Source organism: Trichechus manatus, unplaced genomic scaffold (genome assembly GCF_000243295.1).
Source record: "Trichechus manatus latirostris isolate Lorelei unplaced genomic scaffold, TriManLat1.0 scaffold00001, whole genome shotgun sequence".
NCBI classification, from domain to species: Eukaryota; Metazoa; Chordata; class Mammalia; order Sirenia; family Trichechidae; genus Trichechus; species Trichechus manatus.
In genome coordinates this window covers 12,098,026-12,111,851 of record NW_004443937.1, presented here as the reverse complement: position 1 = coordinate 12,111,851, position 13,826 = coordinate 12,098,026, and the positions used below count along the sequence as shown (strand labels likewise).

The window sequence follows — 13,826 nt, the reverse complement described above, 5'->3', positions numbered from 1 at the left end:
CTCCCTCTCACTCACCTGTCTGACATGGCGATCTGCTCCAGCATTGCAGAGCCTGTGTTTGTCTTCCAGTTCCCTGAGATGGATGTCCTCCTGCAACAAGGTGCCACCAGGACAAGACAGGCAGTAAGCCACACCAGCAAGAGGAGGGCATGAACCTTCCATAATTTTAGCTAATGGCTGCTTTCCCCACCCACTGCTCCCACAAATAGCCGGGGGCCTCTCTGCTCAGCCTAGAGCCCAGCTGCCTCTGCCAAATCCCCACCTGCAAAGCCCTCCTTCTTTACAAGGGTTCAGTCTAGACTTCTCTGACTCCATGGAGACTTCCCTTATCTTTTCAACCAGATGAGCTCTTGCTCTCCTTAGAACCCCTACAGTAGTCTGCCTATACCTCACTTACAAACCTACAACCACTTTTTACTTTAGTTATTTGAGCAAAGTCTTATGTCACAGGTCTGTAATCATTCGAGGGTATATATTGTGTATTCCCAGAGCCTACCTGCTCAATATCTGGGCTGTCTGATCAGTATATACAAACCAAATTGAATTGATCCTGTGAACCCCCTCTTATAGTTCTTGTGAATATCTCCCATGGCTTCCTTATTGGCTCACTCATTCATTCATTCATTCATTCAACAGTTAATTTCTGAGGGTTCACAGTATTAACAATGTGACTCTGGGCAAGTCAGTTAACCTCTTTGGGCTGAAGCTGCCTCATCGGTCAAATGCAGCTGATGGCGTCAAGCAGTCAACCTCTTCTCTGTTGCACCCCCCTCACCCGCCATCCTTAAGCACATGTTGGAGTCAGCTAGACATGGACTAAACAGGAGGCAGGTGACTTGGTTTCTGGTTCTGGATTTACTCTTAATTGGCTAGGTGACCTTGGGCAAACCACTTTACCTCTTTGAGGCTCTCTTATCTGTAAATACAGGGTTGTCATGAGGACCAATTGATACAGGTTCAAATAAACTGTAAAGTACCAAAACCACATCTTTTTAATGATGAGTCTTCACCCAGACACAGTTAAGAGGAAGAAGATGGCCTAGGGGCAGAAAAGCCCTGCTCACATCACTGACAGAGCCCTCATGTTCTGTCTCCGTCACTCAGTACTGTCTGAAGATTGGATGTGTTTGTCTCCACTCAGCAGTTCCCAAGAATATCCTCCCCGGAGATCTGACTCCAGACACTGAGAAACCTAGATATACAGCTAATTTTTCAAAGCCCTGAGGTGGCCCAGTGAGCCAACTGATGGGGTAAGAACCACTCCTCACACTTGTACAGCACTGACAACCTTCCAAGTTTCCTCCTCACCAAACCCCTCACTAGAGCCTCACTTAAACCGTTCTGCTGTGAGCAGGCTAGGATTCCTTCCCTTGCTTTACAGACAAGGAGATAAGACTCATTAAGGTTAGAAGCCTTATCCAAGGTTGTATGTCTATCTCGTCAAAGTAGCTATGAGATAAAAATCCAGGTCTCCTAGCTCCCTCAGTGTGATGCTCTTTCCCCTACACCCCACCACCTAGTTCAGAAAAACAAAAATACAGCCTAGTGGCTTGCAAAACCTGAGTAGAAACATAAAGACAGGATCATAATAAAAATAGCACTGTAGTTATAATACTGGTGGTTTACAAATGTGTCCCTGTGACCAGATTGAGCTCCTCAGGGAAGGGACACGGAGTCACTCACTTCCACGTCCCCCAGCACAGAGCCACGATACATAATAGGGTCTCAGAAACTTTGAGTAAATAGTAATAATGTTCTATACATTTGTATGTCACTTTAAAGTTCACAAAGTTCCCTAAGAGTTCACTTCCCACTCTTCTCTAACCACAGGAAGCAGGACACAGACCCAGATAGGTTGCCTGGGGCGTGTAGGAGCAAAGGGATACTGAGAGGCCACTCAATGACAGTCCCACTGCCTCCCTCGACTCTTAGGTCATCTGGCCTCCACTGAGAGCGAAGGCAGGAACAGCACTTTCTTTCTTCTAAACACAAGTGCTCAGGGTTTTCCAGGGAGAGAGCTGGAAAAGAAGGGAAGAATCCCAAACCTTTTCTTGGCTACTGCCAAGTCAATTCCTTCTTTTGAGAGCAAGGATATGGACAAGAGTTTGGGGAAGAGGAGTGGTAGAGAGAAGCTGAGAGGACCTAAGCATTCCTTTAAATAACTGATGGTCCCTTATAAATAAAAAAGTAAGTAAACTTTTTCTAAATGTGTTCTGGTCACCCACCCCTCATCAGTGTTTGAGAATTCTCTTTTTTTTTTTTATGCTTCATTCTAAATTGCTTTTGGAAACCCAAGACACTCTTGCTCCAATACCATCATCAATAAACATTTCTGGTTTATTTAGGGGATTTTAAAAATGTGGTAAAAATATATATAACAAAGTATTTACCAATTCAACAATTTTTACATGTACAATTCAGTAACACTGATTACGTTCATCATGTTGTGCCACCATTAACACTATCCTTTTTAAAATCATTCCACTACAATTAATAGAAACTCCCCTAAACAATGACTCCCAAGTCCTCCCTCTCTCCCACCCCTGTCAATCACTAATCAACTTTTGTCTGTATACATTTGTCTGTTTCATATAAGCGGCCTCATATAATATTTGTCCTTTTGTGACTGATATATTTCCCTCAGCATGATGTTCTCAAAGTTCTTCCATGCTGTGGCATAAATTAGGGCTTCATTTCTCTTTATGGCTGAGTAACACTCCACTGTATGTTTATCCATTCATTTATTGATGGACATTTAGGTTATTTCCACCTTTTGGTTATTGTGAATAGTGTTGTAATGAACATTGGTGTACAGGTTTCTGCTTGTGTTCCTGCTTTCAATTATTTTGGGTATGTACCTAGAATTGGGAATGCTGGATCATGAGGTAGTTCTCTGTTTAACTCTTCGAGGAACTGTCAAACTGTTTTATATAGTGGCTATTCTACTTTGCATTCCCATCAGCAATAAGTAAGAGTTCCATTTCCTCCACATCCTTACCAACACCTGCTATTTTCTGTTTTTTCCTTTTTAAATCATAGCCATTCTAGTGAGGGTGAGGTGGTATCTCACTGAGGTTTTGATTTACATCTCCTTAATGATGTTAAGCATTTTTTCATGTGCTTGTTGGCCATGTGTATACCTTCTCTGGTGAAACGTCTATTCAGGTCCTTTGCCTATTTTTCAATTGGGTTGTTTGTCTTTTTCTTGCTCAGTTTTAGGAGTTCTTTATGAATTCTGGAAACCCTGGTAGCGTAGTGGTTAAGAGCTATGGCTGCTAACCAAAAGGTTGGTGGTTCAAATCCACCAGGCGCTCCTTGGAAACTCTATGGGGCAGATCTACTCTGTCCTATAGGGTGGCTAGGAGTTGGAATTGACTTGATTCCAATGGGTTTTCTTGGTTTTTATAAATTCTGCATATTATACTTTTATCAGATACATAATTCTATTTAGGGGACTTTTATAATTAAAAAATAGGAAATTTGCTTTCCTAGGTTCCTGAAAGTATCTATTTTGTTGTTCTTTTAGCTAGTCTTTATAACAGCCTTTTAAATTATCCTGTTTTACATTGCACATAATTTTAAAGCAACCCTCAATTCCTTTCTGAAGCAGGAAGCCTATGAATATAAAATTATAAACACTTCAAAATCAGGAATCTAGTCAGTAAAGGTAAAAAAAAAAAAAAATTCTGTACCTCAGTTCTCTACAAGGGTTCCTCCCTGAATACTTATTGGGTGCGTACTATATGCCTGCTGCTATAGAAGGTGGTAGGACACAGAGATGACACTACTGTTCTTGCCATAAGGAGCTCAGAGTCTGAGGAAGAGAGCAACACAAAACCACATGAGCAAGAAGGGCTAAACTAGAGGTTGTAAAGGGTGTTATCTGAGAAGCACAGGGAAGGGGCTTCTAATACTCCAGGGGAGAGGAGTATAAATACTGGAAAGAGGAGTGAGAGGAAAAAAAGGAAAAAAAAATGAAAATGAATGGGGAAGGCTATTCAACCTTGGAGTCCCAAGTGGCAGATTCATATACTAACAATGTTCTTTCTTTGTAAACAGACAACCTTAAATTTCAAAAAAAGTGGCCAGAGGAGAGGGATGCATAACATTTCCAAAATTGGCATTATAAACCATTTGCATTCCTACGTAAATTATGGAAGGTCGGGTAGCCTTGAAATCTTTTCTTTTTCTAAATTCTAATGGAAGAAACCTTCGGTTCTCCATGCTGGCAAATTTATATTCATGTGGAGAAGCCATCTACTTCATAACCACTGGGCTTTTAATGCTCTGTAGCATTTCAGGGCTGTATATCACATCAGGAGTTTCTTAACTTTTTCTATGCTTTGGCAGTCTGGTGAAGCTTACGGGTCCCTTCTCAGATGTCTAAAATGTGTAAGATATATAAATGCATAAAATAAAGTACATAGGATCACAAAGGAATCCAATTATTTTAAATAATTATCATAATAGTTATCAAAATATTAAACAAATTTGTGATTAGCAGTATATATGCTTCTTTGTAAATATTCAGGTAGTGGCAGGTCTAATAACTGCCATGACTTTGAAGTAGTGATGAGAGTAAGTAGTATCTAGAAGTATGTGTAATATCTGTTATATGATTCAAAATTATCTGTGATTACTATTGGTGACAAAGTTACATGTACTGCTATTACTACTGCGGTCTATTATAAATGTTCATAATTGAGGGGGATGCCAAATTTCACTTAGAGACTAGTGAAAATAAATATTAATTTCTTTTCTTGTCTAAGTTCATCCTTCCTCCAATGAAAAGGAACCCAGTTTTATAATCCTTTTAACTGGCACCCTCTCCCTGCTATCTGCCTTGTGGGCCAGATGAGGTTAAACTGAGAGTTGGTTGCTACCTGGACGCTTAGCTTCCCCATTCCGACTCCAGAGAAAATGGAGAGCATCTGTGGGAGCCCACCCCTCACTCACATGTAAGCCTTGTAGTTGTTGCCTATCTTCTGGACCCGGATGTCATACTTGGAGTCAATGAAAGGCTCTGCTGTGGCGTAGGTCTGGGTGAGGGCCACCACACTAGCAATGTCTTGGAAATCATAGTGGTTTTCCACTTTGACCTAATGTTGGAGACATACACATACACACACTGAGAAGTCATAAGAGCCCTGAGCCAAACCCATAATGTGCTTCTTCTCTAGATGCAAACCGGCATGTCACAACTCCCTACAGACCCTTTCTCTCTATCTTCCCTTCCCAGGGCCCAGAGACCACACCTGCTGCCAGGAACCCAGTGGACCAAGCAGGTAGACTGCACTCTGCTTGTTGAAAGAGGCCTAGTCTGGCAACACTCATACCTTCAAAAGGGACCAAAGCATCTTCTGCTTGGAAAGACTTTATCAGTAACAGAGGCAGAAGAGCAGCCTACAAGTGAGCTCTCTATACTGTGCCCTTTCAGCTTTCTCTCAGAACCTTCTTGGTCTCAAACCCTCAACCCTGGAGCTCAGCAGACCCCTCTGCCTTACCTTGCCCATACCCGAGTGAGCATGGCCAATCTTCACCACCACAGGGAATGTGGGCAGTGTCAGCTGGAAGCAGAGGAGAAAGGAATGAATTGGTCAGAGTGTGCCTGTCTCTGTGGAATCCCACAAATATTTATATTGGGAACACCCTTGGAAGAGTCCTTTAAAAACTATTCCAACCTACTTGCTTTACAAATTGAAAAATGAAAGCCCACAGCATGCCAGTAACTTGCCCAAGGTCACCCAGCATATTAGTGGCAGAGCTACAAGAACCCTGCTATCCTAGTTGGTACTTGCTGTATCTTTAAAACTCATTGCTTCTATCTTCTCTGCATTAGACAAACCCTGGGCAGGACTGGCCCTCAGCCAGAGAGAACAACAACAGAAACACATCTTTCAAGGAGTGAATTTTACTATATGTAAATTATACCTCAAAAAAACCTCACTTAAAAAAATATATCTCTGGAATCTTAACATCCCTTTCGGCATGTCTCTCCCAGCTCTCCTCCCCTCCCCAAATGGCCAGCTTTCTGATCCTGAGCCTGGCCCTCCTCTCCCTCTTCCACACTCTCTTCACTACTCAGCAACTCCCAAGCCTACCGCCAAACATGGCTTAGTATGCGAAAGCCTATTTCTGCCCAGCTTTGGGGTTGGAAAAGAGCTGATATGAGAATTCAGTATGTTTATCGTTCAAAATATATCCTTAAGAGACTAACCTCTACCTTGAGGTATCCAAGTTTTATGGAGGAGCAATAAAAACTGGAAAGGCCTTAACCAAGAAGAACCACCCTTCAAAGGCAGAATTTCTAGCTGTTACAAAATGGCGATGGAAGAAGTAGCATAGTGGAATGCAAAGAGCACTAGACTGGATGCCAGGAGACTCATATTCAGATCCCAGTGACCTCAGCACCTTTCTTCTTTGTTTTCTAAACTACCCACCTTCTATAACAGGCCAAAGTTTCCAGAGAGCTGCGTCTTGAGATACCAATCAGGGTGGCCTAGGATGTGGAGAGGGCTTTGAGGTCCCAGGTTTTATTTTGAGCCCCCACCAGGAACACTGCCCCCAGCCATCTGCAGAGGCTGAGGATCTGGGTATGGGAAAGCGTTTCTAAAGCACTGGCTGCTTTCTCTGACATCCCTCCCCACTCCCCAGCCGACAGAGCCAAGACACACACACATACCCCAACTTTCTCTGTCCTATTCCATTACTGTTTGCTGTTGCTTTGGAGCCTCATAAATAGAGCATTGAAAACACTTCCTGCAGCTGAAAGAAGTCCTGAGTAGCTTGTCTCATTCCCAGTATGCAGCTCAGCAAGGGGTCCATCCTTCTCTGTCACTGTCTCTTTTGCCTGTTGTAATTCTGTCTGCTTCTCTCTGACTCTGCCTGCCTCACTCCTTCTGTCTCTCCCCTCACTCATGTTCCTTCTGCCTGAATCACAATCCTTTGGTCACTGTGCCCTCATGCATTTGTCTTTGTCACTCTTCCTTTCTTTCTGCCTGTGACACCATCTTCTCTCCCAGTGCCTTAATAATAGCTCAGGCAGGGAAACAGAGGCCAGGAGCTTCTCTCCAGACTTGCCTCTTCATCTTACTGAGCCTGCGGGTCAGGAGGGCCTCAGGTCCTGCAGCCTTGGTTGGCCTAGAGCCGAGAGGGCGGAGCCCATCGGGGCGGGATTGGCCCTGGGGCCGCCCATAAAGCCTGGGGCGAGGGGCACCACGCATTCTGAAGGAGCCCTGGAGGATCTGTTTCCTCTGACAGACCCCACAGGCTCCAGCGCAGTTGGTGCTCTGCGGTGTCATGCCCCGGGGCTCCCGGGCTGCGCCGAGCTGGGCGCTGTTGCTGCGGCTGCTGGCCCTGCTGCGGCCCCCCGCGCTGAGCGAGGCATGCAGCTGCGCCCCCACGCACCCCCAGCAGCACGTCTGCTACTCGGCGCTTGGTGAGTCGGGGTCAGAGAGCTCCACAGCAGGGGGGCGGGGGGTTGGATGGGGGTGAGGAGATACTCTGTAAGACCTGGAGTTGTGATGCTCAAATACCTGCACTCCTTGTTTTCTGCAGGGCGAGGGCAGCCTTGCAAGTGCAGAGCCTGGCTGGCTTGTAAAGAAATAAGGGTTGTCAGGGGTCTCGGGGGGCGGGGGGAGGAAGCACCACCCCCACCACCTCCCACCAATAATGAACAAAGTGTAACCGGAACTATCCAGTAATTATTCTGAACTACTGGATGTATGTCCGGGGCTTGGGGGTGGAAGTGGTGGTGGCCTGCATTATAAACATCCTGTCTCAGCGTCCAGGCCTGCAACTGTGGATGCCACCATGCCCCTACTACAAAGAACACCTTTTGACCTTTCTTTTCCCTCTGCCTGGAATGCCCTTTGCTCTGGTAAACTCCTATTCATCCTTCAAGGCCTAACTCAGATAATTCCCCTCCTCTCTGAGGCTTCCTGACTCCCAATTCCTTCTTGGTGCTCCCACAATACCTCTAACATCTTTGTGCTCCTCCTGTACTGTATTTATACATGTATTCTCCACTAAGCCATGAGTTCTGCAGGATGGGGACCCTGTCTTAGTTCTATGGGCCTAGCGCCTAGTGCAAAGTCAGGCACAGAGGAGGAACTTCATAATGGAGTTTTTGACCAATGCTGAAATGGAAAGAGACCACTGCCTCTGTGCAGGGTCAGAACATGTATTAACTTACCTCCAACCCACTGCAGCCCAGGGCTAGGAGAAATAGAGCTCTTACTACTAACAAGTTCAAAAAGGCAGAAAGAGTAATTTAGAGATTATAGGACCCCGGACAGGCCTGAGGAGTTTAGAACTTCGAGCAGCCACTGCAGCGGGTTGTTTCCAGGACCCCACTCACACACAGCCCTCCTCCTCACAACCCAACAGCACCTAAACCAAGAACTCCCCCACGAAATTCTCCATAGGCCCCCGTGTCATATCATCCAGATCCCAGAGGGGGACTGTTCCCACTGGTTGCTGAAGGTTCCATCTTTTCCTATGCAGTGATCCGGGCTAAAATCGCCAGTGAGAAGGTAGTTCCTGCCAGTGCAGACCCTGCCGACACCCAAAAAATGATCCGGTATGAAATCAAACAGATAAAGGTACATGAGGACAGGACAGAGCATTTATCCCCTTGGGCTGGTGGAGGGAATGGGGTCTGTGTTATGGGAGGGGTGGGCCTGGTAGGTATCAAGTGACCTGGCTCAGTGGGTGGTCCTTGGGAATAAATGCTGAAATAGATGAGATCTTGGGAGCAGGGCCCATAGAACCTGAGTGACAGTGCTTGGACAGTGCGTCAGTGACCATCTTGTCCCACAGCTGCCTATGCATGGGGCCACTGGAGGTACCTCCCCTCTCACTGGAATAACCAAAGGTTGAGATTATTTAGAGAGAAATGACCCAGCTGGGCCATCTGTGTGCACCAAGCCCCGAACTAGCCTTTTGTTTAGTTTGTTAGACTGAGAAATGAGAACTTTTTGCCCGTAAAGATATAAAGTACGCTTACTGACTTGATACTGCTTTGCCTTTTAGATGTTTAAAGGGTTTGAGAAAGTCAAGGATGTTCAGTATATCTATACACCTTTGGATTCCTCCCTCTGTGGTGTGAAACTAGAAGCCAACACCCAGAAACAGTATCTCTTGACTGGTAAGTTCAAGACCAGCCACTGGGCTTAATAGAGCCTGTCCCTAGGAGGTCGGTCAGGGAGGAGCCAGGGGCCTTCCATGGGCAGCAGGCTGAGCCAGTGGCATTTGCTTAGGCGTAGAAGGGAGCATTGTTAGTGAGAAGGCGGCTTCTGGCTGCTGGGGCAGCCTTTGAGTTGGGAGGAGCCTTGGTAACTTCCTTTCAATGGAAGAATCCTCATTACAGTGACCTTGGCCACTGCTTCAACATTTCAAGGACAGGTTGCTCTCTCAGCCTAGGGCAGCTGGTTCCATTTTCAAACACTTTTAATTGGTATAAGTTTTTTTGTATCTTGAGCCAAGCTCTGTCCCTCTTAAGTCACCTTTTGAAGGTTCAGCTCTGCTCTCTGCCCCATGATGGCCCTTTGGAGACCTAAGTACAATAGCCATGTCCACCGTTGCTCAAGGTCTGCTTTTTTTTCCAGGTTGAGCTCTTCCTTGTAAGCCATGGTTCCCAGACCCCTTTCCACCCTGCCCCCCCAGCACAGGGCCCAGAACTGGACACAACACTGCAGGTGAGGTCTTAGCCTCACAGAGTAAAGGACGATTGCGTGTGTGCACATACCCCACATTAGTTACTGTGACCTATAATGGCATTAGCTGTGTACAGCCACATCAGGTCACACTCTTGGCTCACAGTGAGCCTGTGTGGCTGACTCACAGCCCAGACCCTATTCTGGGGCACAGGAAAGCACAGCCTAACAGGAGCCTTTAGTTTAACACGGTTCTGTCTTCCCGAACTTGGGCCCAGGCATGTCTCCCTCATACTGAATTTCTTGGGACAAAACAGTTAAAGAACCACACAAGAATATGACTCCACAATTGAATGAATGCAGTGCTAAATTATTTTGGAATTCAGAGAAAGGAGGTATTTGTGTGGTTGCAAATGACTAGGGAAGGTTTCATTGTGTAAGTGGGATCTAAACTCACCCTAAAGGATTAAAAGATTTGGCAATAGGGAGAGGAAAAGAAAAAGCACAGCAGGTGGGAGAACAGGTGGTGGAATTCCACCCTCCACCCATCCATTCAGCAATGAACGAGCCAAGCCTTGGGCAGGAGAGTGGGATTCAGTAATAAGTCATAAGACCTTTCAAGTTCAGTTATCCCACCTCCTTCCTAAGCACCTACCCTGTGTGTCTAGCCCTCTGCTAGGCACTGAGGTGCATCAGGGGACATGGTCTCTGCACTCAAGGAAGTCAAGGTCTAACCAAGGGTGGGTGTGGGGATAAATGACGAAACACAAGTCTACAAAAAGTCATCAGTGGCACCCATGGCCTTCGGGAGAAGGTACAAGCTCCTTCACTTGATGTTAAAAGCTCTTTGTGACCTGAACACTGCTGACCTCTCCAGCTGTCTCTTGTTAGGGACAGTTCTCAGTCCCTCACTTACCCTAGAGCTGAACTACTTGCAGTTGCAGAAAGTGTTCTGCTGGGCTGTGCTCCTCTGCCTTTGCACAGAAGGGTCCCAGTGACCTCCCAACTGTCTGGCAGGTGAACTCCTCCTACCCATCCCTTCAAGGCCCAACTTAAGCACCATCTTCTCTTTGACACCTTCCTTGCCCCCTGCCCCTTCCGTATACTGAGATAATGGTCCTTTCCCTTGTTCTTACACTGGAATGACACAATAATATAATTTTTGCCTACTTATCTGTCTACCTTACTAGTTTTTAAGCTCCTTAGGGGCAGACAGCCTGTCATATTTATTTCTGCATTCCTGGTTTGAGGTTGGAGTAGCTGCTCAGTGAGTTTAAAGAGAGGTGTGGGCTTGAGTAGTCACAGACGGCTTTGAGGATGAGGTAGTACTGCATATGGTCCTTGAAAGATGGGGAGGAATTTGATAAGTAAAGAAGGGGGAAGGGTATTCCTATGGGGAAGGGGAAAGACTTCCCAGATAGGTATCCATGGGGTGGGAGACTGGCTTGTGTAGATATTGTGGGAAGGGCTGGAAAGGGGAGGGACCTATTATTTATTGAACATCTTCTGTGGGCCCAGAACTATGCTGGGAACTTTACAGACATTCTCTCATTGAATCCTCACAACAACCTTATTATTCTCATCTTCAACTGAGGTTTTGCGACATTTTGAAGATCACACTGTTAATAAATGATAGAAAAGAAGGGAATCCCAACCAAAGTCTGACTTCAAAACCCATGCTCTTCTCTTTGCAAGAAAAGTCCTTGAATTCATCAGATCCCACAACTCTCCTTCTGTTAATCTCCTTGCTGTAAAGAGTACAGGGGTTTGTCTAGTCCCTTCACTGAGCTCCATGTGCCCACTGCCACCAAAATGCCAATGGAGAGGCTGCAATTCTGGGCTCTTCAAGGACCTGGGCTCTTGAAGCTCCAGGAGCCAGCTGTGAGCCTGATAGTAGGCTATCTTCCATCTCTCCTTGAAGGTCAGGTCCTTAATGACAGAAAAGTCTTCATCCATCTATGCAACTACATAGAACCCTGGGAGAACCTGTCTTTGTTGCAGAGGGAAAGTCTGAATCATCACTACCAGCTAAACTGTGGCTGCCAAGTAAGCGACTGTCCATTTCCAAGGCTTTCTGGGGGTGGGAAGAGGCTGTTGAGCCTTGCAGGGCACCCTTCATGCAGTCCTTCATGCATGCATGCATTCATTCATTTGCTGTACATCTGCTGGAGATCTGCCATGGATCAGGTACTGTATGAAGTTGGGGATGGGAAAGTAAGATGGTCCATTGTCCCTGGCCACAAAGTACTTACCATTTGGCTGGGAAGGAGGCTATCATATAAAGCAGACTGAGATAATAATAATACAACTGCCATCTAAAGAGTGTCTACTCTTTGTCAGGCCCTGTAATGGCAACTTCCTAAAAAATATTTAATCTAGTCTGTATGAGGAATTAAGATTTCCATTTTAAGGTGAAGGAATTAACGCTCTGGGAAGTGAAGTGACTTGCTCAAGGTCAGTGATACAGTAAGGACTCTTAGGTCTGTTTGACTCTAGAGAGGCCATTAGGGAGGCAAAATTTCATGTGGGAACACAGAGGAAAAAAAAATTAGGGGGAAATTTGGGGACTAGGAAAGGCTTCATAAGGCAGGGGCATTTGAGAGGGGCTGTAAGGATGTGTAGAAGTCTGAAAGGCAGTAATGAAGGAAGAAGTACCTTGCACATGGAAGGCACTCTTCTCACTTTGATGTTTTGTGGTCATGATTCTAGATCACCACCTGCTATACAGTGCCCTGCACCATCTCAGCCCCCAACGAGTGCCTCTGGACAGACTGGCTATTGCAGCGGAAGCTCTACGGGTACCAGGCCCAGCATTATGTTTGTGTGAAGCATGTTGATGGCACCTGCAGATGGTACCAGGGCCATCTGCCCCTCAGGAAGGAGTTTGTGGACATCATCCAGCCCTAGGGACCAGTGGCCACCACATCCCGAGAGTTCCGAAGACCAAGCCAGTTCTTCCCTGCAGACCTCTGACCATCACCACCTGCCTCATCACCACCAGACACTGGGAAGCATCAAGTGGACGATCTGCCAGGGCTAAGGCAGGGATGGGGTCACGTTATAGCTTGTATCCAGGACTCCAGCCCAGAACCTGTCGAGCTAGGAGAGGTCACATGCCTTTTGTGTCCTGTTCTCAGCCCTTTTCCCCTGCTTCCCAACTACTATTAGTCTAGCTTGTTCTTTTACTGAGAGTTTCCCCTTGATTCTGGCTCAGTTTATTTGCCAAAGCCAGGACTATTTCCTTTTCTCCCCAAGAAAATGTGTTTTCTTTTGTCTTAACTGATTTGATAGGGGAGAAATGGTGAATATTATACATATGAAATGGTGTAGTTTTGTGATGTGCAACATCAGAAGGTGGCTGACAGTATCATAAACAGGCTGATTTGGGGCAATGAGAAGAACAACATACTGTGGCTGAGTATCCTCTACCCCTCCTGCCTCAACTCATCCTGATCCTCTGAGATGCTTTCATCTGTTTAGGGGAGTGATTTGGGGCCACAGAGTCACTCGATATGACAGCTAGAAGGGTCTGACCTCCCTCCCCATGCTGGAGTCCCCTCTATACCATTTCTGCCAGAGGGTCCGACCCAGTTAACTCACCTCTTTAGACAGGAATAGACTTAGATATTGACTCTCCAGGTTAACGATCCCCAGTGCCCTCAACTGATGTCCACAAGGGTTTTTTCCTCTTTTAAAGAGTACTTCTCTACTAGATTACTAATGTTTTTATTCCCACTTCAGAGCTCTTTTTAATACCAAAACGCCTTTCTCTTATAGAATTTAAATCCCCCTTCATCACATTTTTGACACCCCAGAGAGATCTTATGAGATCCTCTCTTGAGGGCAAATTTAGGATGAAGGACAGGAGAAAAATAACGTAAGGGCCCTTGGGGGAAAAGAATGGTAGGAGGGAAATATACTTTACAACTGTAGTTTTTTTTACAGTGGCCAGCCCTGTGTATGTGTCATAGCAGGAAAAAGCCAGCTTTGATACCCTAGAGAACACCCCCACCCTTCAGCTCAGTCCCCTCACCACTGTGTCCCGGATTCCCTGAGACCTCCAGCAGAAGCCCCTTAGGGCTCCTCAGCCTCTGCAAGGCTTCCTGGCTTGCCTGAAAGGGAAAGCCCTGATGTTGACCTCAGGGATTTATTAAGGACAGGGGCTTAAAA

At 46.0% G+C, this 13,826-nt stretch overlaps 2 protein-coding genes across 2 annotated transcripts in view; one reads left to right on the top strand and one right to left on the bottom strand.

Annotated features, from left to right (window-relative positions):
- The window catches only part of SYN2 (synapsin II), a 162,780-nt gene that overhangs the window by 22,610 nt on the left and 126,344 nt on the right, over positions 1-13,826 (bottom strand). The window contains exons 6-8 of the mRNA XM_023739727.1: positions 5,505-5,567; positions 4,957-5,099; positions 16-90 (exon numbers count right to left, since the gene is read on the bottom strand). Coding sequence (XP_023595495.1) covers positions 16-90; positions 4,957-5,099; positions 5,505-5,567 — 281 coding nt within the window. The remainder of the gene's footprint in view (positions 1-15; positions 91-4,956; positions 5,100-5,504; positions 5,568-13,826) is intronic.
- TIMP4 (TIMP metallopeptidase inhibitor 4) lies at positions 7,227-13,649 on the top strand. The gene is made up of 5 exons (XM_004368338.2): positions 7,227-7,438; positions 8,506-8,603; positions 9,034-9,148; positions 11,578-11,702; positions 12,366-13,649. Exons 1-5 carry the CDS (start codon positions 7,300-7,302, stop codon positions 12,561-12,563), a joined length of 675 nt encoding a protein of 224 aa, XP_004368395.1. The 5' UTR covers positions 7,227-7,299; the 3' UTR covers positions 12,564-13,649.